Source organism: Bombus impatiens, unplaced genomic scaffold (genome assembly GCF_000188095.3).
Source record: "Bombus impatiens unplaced genomic scaffold, BIMP_2.2 scf_0064, whole genome shotgun sequence".
Taxonomy (NCBI): Eukaryota; Metazoa; Arthropoda; class Insecta; order Hymenoptera; family Apidae; genus Bombus; species Bombus impatiens.
This window is the reverse complement of record NT_176483.1, coordinates 2,348,848-2,357,899: the sequence shown is the minus strand read 5'-3', so window position 1 is coordinate 2,357,899 and position 9,052 is coordinate 2,348,848. Positions and strand designations below refer to the sequence as shown.

Here is a 9,052-nt window from a genome sequence, read left to right as displayed (position 1 = left end):
GGCTGCTGCCGCTCGACGTAACGGAACCGCTAAACGCGTGCGGCTGTTACTCGCCGCTATTGAATATCACACGTCACATACGGCACATACGGCACATACGGCACATACGGCACATACGGCACATACGACGGTACTGGCACACACCCTATATCGTATATCTTCTAATAAATCTTATTCTCGTAGTACAAAGTTTTCCGAGTCGTAGGAAATTTATATTGTATTTGGGTGTAATTAATCGCTATTAGTAGCGTAAACGCTACGATAAATACGCTCGTGTGGCAATACTTTTTGTAGCCAGCGTAATACCTACTCGATATTTAGAGCGAATCCATGGCGATAGAAATTATACGAAGCGTTTGAATTTGAGCAGGTCAGATGTTCCTGATGAACCGGTTCTTCGATGGTGCGTTCCTGACGTTCGGTATCGACGTGCTGAGGTTCCTCGAGTCGGATCAGGAGGACCGGATCGATCCGATGATTTACGTGTTCCCTAGAATGACCAAGTGCACCTTCTACAAATACGGCGTAAGCGGAGAGGTGGAGAGGCACGACGCCGTTTGCATACTGCCCTTGAACGTCGTCAACGAGAAGATCTACGTGTTTCTCTGGTTCTGGTTCCTCTTTCTCGGCATGCTGAGCTTCGTCACGATTTTATACAGGGTAAGCGACTCTTTTCCGTTTCATGTACGGTACAGGCTCCTATATCGAGAGTAATAGGAAGGCAAAAATAGTTGGATAACCAAATAATCATCTTGCTCGTATTAAATTTCATTCGTTCGAACGGAGATCAAAGAAATTGTTAGTTTGTTTCAATCAACTGCACAAATTTTCGACGCGAGAAACTAGAAACGTACAGCCCCGTCGTCATTTTCATTTTCTGTTTACGCTCTAACACGTACAACGATAGCAGATATTGTACTCGGATAACAGATTGTTCGGATTATGTGTACGTTAAATTTAGTATAAAAGAAGATAATTTATTTATCGGTCGGAAAAACTGTAACGAAACTTGCAACATTCCACGTATTTTCAATCAATATCATCGAAACGTTCGACAGATTCTCCGACTGAATAAATATCCAGTCAAACGAATACCGGCTGACCGATTCGAAAAGTGGACTAGTCCCGAAAAACTCGTGGTTCCAGCGTCGCGAGTAACGATTCTCCGAACCAATTCCACCTTTTCTTCATACTATTCTATAATAAATAGTCTGCGAAACGATGAGAGAAATGCCTGGTTCCGAAGACGGGGCGCGATCGAGAGTTCGGCAACGGCCCGGCCAAAGTTGCGGAATATGCATGCCGATAGGCTGGTCATCGAGCGCAACGAAGGCCCCTTCTCATCCCATCGACACGCTCGTAGACGTCGCTCACGTGCTCACACGCTACTGTGCGTGCGAATTGCGAGCGCGAATTGCGAGCGCGAATTGCGGGTCGATCTCGGTGGGAAACGGATGAGCGATACCTGGCCCAACCATTAGATAATGGTGGTGGAAATTGCTGCGGATGACCGTCGATTTGTTAAATTGGTAGTAAAATTTCGAAAACAACCGCGTTTGTAACACGCTCGGCTATTATTTTATTTATTTTACAATTTATTTTTACATTCACACAGTACAGTATCACACTGTATTAGATACGAATTCTATCAGGCTTTCAAGCTACGTTACTTGATTACACATACTCGATATATCGATATATCTTACTGCATAAAATTTATATAGCAACGATCTTTTAATATTACGTTTATTCAAAGTTTCCATTTGTTCGGCATTTTTCCAACTTTTATTTTTCTAGCTTTTGCTACCACTTCCGAATACTACTGACTATGTTTCGCAGCGTTTCTACGTTGCTGCTTGAGAAGCTCTCTATTACTTCGGATAGCTGGTTACGTTATCTTGACAAGGAATGTCCGCGCGTAACTGGCGACAGTTAACCTTCGACATTCTCAACTTCTTCTCGTACCTGTTTTAGATCGTAATTATATTTTCGCCAAGAACGAGAGTATACCTTCTACGACTACGGTTTCGTTTGGTCAGGAGAGAAGCCGTGGAAACGATAGTTCGGCGGAGCAAAGTCGGTGATTGGTTTCTTCTCTATATGCTCGGCGAGAATTTGGACACGGTGATATACCGGGATGTGATGCACGAGCTGGCGAATAAACTCGCCTCGAGACATCATCACAGTGTGCCCGGAATCAAAGGGGAACTACAGGAGGCCTGATCCAAGTGAGTTTATACGATAGTATCTTTTGTCGTGCCGTTAAAATCGTTTCCTCGGCAATTTGATTTCCTTCAAATTTTCCGTTTATATTATCCCAGGATAATACGTTGTCCTTTTATTGCATCTGAAAACGAAAGGTTTACGTTCGTAGATGCTAGTTACGTCTCGGACGGTTTCGGCAAATTCTATTCGAAATAAAATAGCAATAACGAACAACAGAAAATAATCGTTTGAGATAATATTATTATATTATAATAATATTAGATATATTAGATTATAATAATAGATACATCATTGTAGCTTATTAGAAATACTTGATTACGATTTTAGAAATAACGCGGAAGAAACGCCGAGTTTTATTTCGTGTCGAGTCATTTCGACGTCGTTTTCACTTGAAATAATTACACACGAATAGAATTTATCTCAACGAAACATCATTTTATTCGTGTATTATTATATTATATTTTGTTATATTTTACAACAACTACGAAATTTTGCATCACGGTACTCGGAAAAGAATGTGTCAATCATTCGGCGTGAAAACCCATTCTTAAGGTTGATTATAGCGTAGTAGCAAGTACGGGAAAGTAATAGGCAGGATAAATAGAAATAGTCAAAATGACGGTTATGTAAAACGAATGATATTTACGACACGATCGTTATTAATGCGTTTGCGAAAGGAATTTATTTAGGTTACTAACGTTTCGGTTTACTAAGAAACTAGGTTAACGCAAAATCACTTACGCTTTGCTCGAGGTGTGTAGCCACTGGACCAAGTTGTACGCTTATGCTACAGATCCCGGGTTATTGTCTTCTTATTATAGTTGCATGTTTCGTATAGGCCTGAGACTTGTTCGAACTTGTGTGCAACTCGTAACAGGAGGCTCGAAGATTCACCACCCGATCGACAAGTTAATCGCAAGTTGATCAATCTCGTTACTCCTAAACTGACTCCTAGGATCGTTCCCTTTGTCGAAACCTTGCACACTTAGCTGGCAATATCGTTGCAGCGCATGGACGACGGGTGCGCTCACTGCACCTTCACGCTAAGAAAAAGATATGTGAAAACCAAGCGATTATCAGAATTACATACGATACGTTTGTTAGCGTGCAAAGACTGGCATCAAAATTTTAGTTTCGCTAAAATCATGCTTGCTTGTTGATTCAACGCGTATATAGTCGTTTGAATGTTCGATTCTTACGTTTTTTAGAACATCGCGAAAAACATCGAATCTTCAGTTTTCGATTCGCCATCGTGCATCGTGCGTATTTCGATTAGTACTCGCAAAGTTGATAGTATTAGTCATATAGTCAGTATTCTGACATGTTTAGACATGAAAGGATCTATAAACCGTAAATATTAATTCCCTATTGGTTTAACGAACATCGATTTAGCCGGGCAGAAACTCGTTAAAATTTGGTTTAGTTCGGCAACCGACGAATGATTATCAGCTTGAATTAAATAATAATCGAATTAAATAATTAAATAATAATAATAATAAATTCGCCGCTGCTTGCGACCGTGTTCCAGATGCACGCGTATAGGCAGCATTCGATGTCGACAACGACAGTAACGACAACTTTTTCAGTTTTCTTCGGTTTTTCACGAATATCCATCGGAACTAGGCCCGAGCGATGGTTACGTACGTGAGAGAAAGTTGTTCAGAATCGTGACAACGTCGCGATAACGAGGCAAAACTTGTAAATAATCGAAATAAACGAAATATCGAAAGTGGAAACGCGTATCCGTTCGTGGCCTTTGCGTACACACGCGAACGTTCATAGAAATTGCACGAATCGCTGTTCTTGCAAACTTGAACTGCGTACAGGGATGTGCGGATACCTGAAATCAGGGGATTGCCGTGCTTCGAGTATTCAAGTATACAGCATCGGCGTACACATATTCGCCTATGTACCATCCAAGTATACGTATCAGGATCCCGAAACTATGTATTCAGTCACGGTCATGTAGAAGCGGATCGATAATATATAATATTACCTTATTACAACCTTAAGGAATTAATAGAAATAATATACTTGTATCGAAAGACGGACGAAATAGTAACGCGTGACTCGTGACATCAACCACATTTCAATCTGTACCAGAGATAAGACATCGACCCCCGATCTTCGATCCTCTCAACATCCCCAAACCAAAACGCATATAAGCTCGAGGTCTCAAGTTTACGTGACAAACTCGTAGATAGATAGGCATTTCTTGCCCTACGAGATAGATGTATCGTGGTTAATGTTAACGTTTGACAAAAAGAAAGCGATAACGTGTCGCATTTACCTGTATTTCCTTTTATTTCCACTGATTATTACATCTTTTTACGTTGCCTTTCACGCTTCGAACAAGACGCTTGGAACAAAACGCTTGAAAGAATTCGATGATACGGATTGATGGAAAAAACTTGTGAATAATATAATAGTGCGATAACGATTAACGCGATATCGATCTTCGATGGATTAAACTTTCCATAAACTCGTAAACATCCGTGGTATAGCGATAAATGCTATTAACTCGCCATATATAAATTCTGTCCTAGTTGCTCGATGGTTTTACATAAAGCCTTTGAATATGTGACGTCATACGGCCACTTGTAGCTGATACTGTCAATACGAACCTGCTGGCATAAATTAGGGACCAGAGGGCATAAATTTGTCGGCAACAAGCTTTAGACATTAACACACGTCCTCCTATTTTCGGCCGTTTAACAGCCACGCACGCGAGAGGGCTGCGTTCTGTTGAGTTTTAGTTCGAAATAACAGCATCATCTTGAAAGCAACGCGTGTGAAACATCAAGTGTAAAAGGAAAGAATACAGATGGTATATTTGTCCATCGACGCAGCAGGCCAATCGATATTGCAGCCTTCTTGCTTTGCGTGTACATAGTATAGACGTTATATACTGCCGTTCAAAACTTATCCTGACTTTTGTATGAAAGATTTCTCACACGCGCGCACACACAAGCTGTTTTTCCTGCTCTCGAATCCATCTATCGATAGGCTATTTTCGAAAACTAACCGAGAACCTTATGACATAGGATACGCGTGAAGAATGGACAAAGAAGAGATACATACCGTTGCGCCGGTCGGAGGCCGACAACAATTTCACCGTGTAAATGGATCTGGCAGGCTTTTTAAAGAGTACACAGGTGGTCGGTCAATCCGATGACTTGGTAGGTGACTCCGTTTCGTTAGTTTGACGAGGGAACTTGATCGTTAGTTGATAGGGATAGTAGATAGATAGAAGGTCATATTCGTTCATTCGGCGATGCAGTTGGCGGTTGCCTCGGCCATCGCCTGAACGTTCCTAAGCCGTATATCCGGCCATCACCTGAACGTTCCTAAGCCGTATATCCGGCCACAACGATACGTATTGGGAATCGCGACGACACAACCAACAACGCGTATCTTTCTGTATCGCATTTTTTCCCTATCTGCTGTAGGAACCGGGCTATAGTCTGTCCCACTGCTATTTACTAGACTCGTGCCGCATTTTCTTATTATTATCCTTTATGTATATTTTACAATTGTATCGTTCTTGCAGGTTGCCTCGGAGAGCCACGGAAACCAGCGCGATTCTCATGGCAACGAGAAGCTACTTTTCACCGGAAAAGTGCCACCTACTTCTGTTTTCCAGAGATTCACGGACGAGCGATCGAATCAAACGGATCGCTTTATATTCGTTATTCGAATCGTATGTTTTTCCTTCCTTGTACCTTAGCACCGGTTCGAGGATCGTTGGCGAATTATTTTTATGAACGTTGTTCCAACGAGAGCAATCTCTCGATCGATCGTGTTCGCGTAAAAGACAAATTGCCAACAACGTGCCTTACGACGACTTTCCATCGATTTTCAAAGCATTTGCACTACACGTCGTCCGAATTTGATTAATTTAAGAAGTGAAAGCACGATGCAAGAAAATCGTATAACAAATATACGTATATAAATATTTGACAAAATAAAAAAATATATATGGATTTGACGGATAGATTGCCAACAATTTCAAATTGAAGGTGGACCATTTTCTAATTGGCGAATTAATGAAAACTGATGGATTAATTTCTTCTAAAAGGATAAGAGCGTAAGAGAAACGCGAAAATGGTTTTTTCTATCAGTGAAATTCAAAGTATTATGAAAATGAAAATGAAAATACAGGTATGTATTTATTTGCGTCGCCTAAAGTGTTCTACCTCGTACAGTCGCGTTGAAAGGCTGTAATTCTGCCATTTTTTCGTAAAATATACGTTATTAGGCTCTTGCAAATGAAATGGCCAAAATGTTTATTGAATGAATGAATTTTATTGAAAGCAATATTTATCGATCGAAACGTTTGAACTCGATACGTTTTCACTATTTCGGAACAAGATCAAGATTCAAGTATGTCGTTGCGACATAATGGGACAATATCGGGCAGTCTCTGTATAACACAAAGATTAATCTATTTATATTTATATATACTTGAAGTAAACTATTACAATATTAAATCTTTTGTCGTTTGCTAAAAGTATAGAAATACATAAAACCTTTTCCCTTTTTTAACCTCTTAACGTTCGCAATTGGTCCCGTTACAACAAGAAGATTTTTTAAAATTCTTTTTTCCTCGCATGTCAAATATGTTTTGTTTATCTACGTTCTAATGTTGTATTTCTGGGTTTTACCTGATCAATTCGATGGTAGGATCAAAGCCGCGATCCAAATGATTTTCCTTCGTCCATCGATATATACGATACAACTGTTACTTTTAAAACTACTTGCAATTCGTTTTAGCACTCGTATTATCGATATTTACACAATCGGTCACGCGAAAACCTACATACATCGACATCGAAGAGACTGAAAACGCTTTATCAGAAAATTATTTATTACACTTGCAAATAACTGAACTTGCAGCGTTCAAAAATATTCCTAACGGAAGTAAGCAAATAAGGAATCGTTATAGAATATGTGTCTGACGAATCAATCGCGACGTTAGCAATATCAAGATATATTTAACCGTTTGACGATTTATTTCTTCTAGACATTAAAGTAAGGTAAATTTTAGAACAAGTTTACTCGCAAAGAATAGCCATTTGATATGATACATTCAATTTCTATACATTAACCACACGAAATCAGACGTAAAAGACTATACATCTGTATATCTTATGTTGTAGTATTCGTTACTAAATTAATATTATTACGTTATGGAACGAAATATTCGCAGAAATGTTGTAATGGCTATTGAAAGAATGCATGCCATTTTACGCAAAAATATATTTGAAATGTATAAAAAAAAATATATATATATATAACTAATATATGTATATAATATATATAATTAAAGGGTTTAATTAAAGTTAAATTGCCAGAAGGACTTACACCTATTTATATTGTTCCGTTTATTTTATTATTTTATAGAATGCTTCGTTCGTTACGTTATCGAATTACTTGCTTATTACATTCCTCTCATAATCCATGAGGATTGTTTTTCAATCTTGTTCGATACGTATTCGCAGAAAGGGATTTAGTTGCGATGACTTTTGAATATATTATCGAGATTATCAAGCCGAGTAATATTGCAAACAGTTTGCTATTAGGAAGTTGTTATTGTATTTAACGATGTTTCGACAAAAGTACACAATTTTCCGCACGTTATTTTTACATTTGACAGAGTGCGAATAACCAAGAACTTCTTTTCTTTCTCTTTCCTTTCTGAGGTAACCCAAGTAATTTCGACCTAACCCTAAACTCGTTTCTGATTAACTACAAATCAGATTTTAACATTTATTAAAAAGTCATTATCGACATAATTTTATTATAAACTTTTTTCGTTGAATCTTCTTTTTTTTCTTGAATATATTTACCTTTCCTTTTGCCGAATAATTATATCGTGTATTTCATTTATTTTGATAATATTAACAGTTTTCGTACATTCGTATAGTTTCTATGAAACTATAATGAAAATATAGTGAAAATTAGCTCTGTACACGCGTAGCACGAATCGGAATCACTGTGTTTTTCACGTACGCTACTGTCTGGGATAAAACTTTTCTATTTAAGAAAAGGACTAAGTACACGCGCGACAACATTCTGTCCGTTTAATCTGGTATTACGTTATTTACTAAATTTAGTTCTCCTTTAATGCATACCTAATTCCTTCGTTTCTTTATTTGTTATTTATCTTAACGACTTAGTGGATTGGTTCGCCAATGTAATGGAAGATATAATATAGTTGATAGATATCCTAACGTACTGGACCTTCGTAACGATATTTTTCTAGTTCTAATCTTTTCCTATGTATTACTCTTCTTCTGGTCACAAATGTCTTGTAGAAAGTACAGCGGAGCCTCGTATATCCGAATTAATAGGACAACGAAAAAAGTTCGATTTCATTTATCGAAGTAGAGATTGTCGGTTTATTCGAATTTTTAAGGATCACGTATCTTTCGTCTGTTAAATATTGAAATAAGTAACCGCGTATCGAATAATGAAACGATCATTTTCTCGATATTAAATTCCTATCGAAATTTCCTCCAATGGAGATCAAGGAAATTGTTACTTTGTTTCAATAAGGATGCCATCTTTTTGGGCTGCTTAATCATGCAAATTTCTTGATGTAAATAACTCTGCAGATTACTTTTATGCCCCAAATCTTCGGTATCTTTCTGCAGATGTTACCGCATACTAGGCAAATATTACAGCTCGCGGTGTAACAGAACGCATTCCTCGGCGTTCTTTCGTTTCTTGTTCCTTTCTTTTCTTTTTTGTTTTCTTTTTCTTTTTTCTTTCTTTCTTTTTTCTATTTTTTTTCTATTTTTTTTTTTTTTTTTTTTTTTTTGTT

At 38.1% G+C, this 9,052-nt stretch overlaps 2 protein-coding genes across 3 annotated transcripts in view; one reads left to right on the top strand and one right to left on the bottom strand.

The window, feature by feature from the left end:
- The window catches only part of LOC100742854 (innexin shaking-B), a 23,298-nt gene extending 16,987 nt beyond the window's left edge, over window positions 1-6,311 (top strand). For both annotated transcript variants that reach the window (XM_003485616.4, XM_012394037.3), the window contains exons 3-5: window positions 371-660; window positions 1,975-2,228; window positions 5,777-6,311. In XM_003485616.4, coding sequence (XP_003485664.1) covers window positions 371-660; window positions 1,975-2,223 — 539 coding nt within the window. In that variant the 3' untranslated portion in view covers window positions 2,224-2,228; window positions 5,777-6,311. The remainder of the gene's footprint in view (window positions 1-370; window positions 661-1,974; window positions 2,229-5,776) is intronic.
- LOC112214081 overlaps window positions 2,297-9,052 on the bottom strand; it is a 41,638-nt gene continuing 34,882 nt past the window's right edge. Inside the window, 2 exon segments of the mRNA XM_024372440.2 lie at window positions 2,297-2,347; window positions 2,968-3,269. Of these exon segments, the coding sequence (XP_024228208.1) occupies window positions 3,117-3,269 (153 nt within the window). The 3' untranslated portion in view covers window positions 2,297-2,347; window positions 2,968-3,116.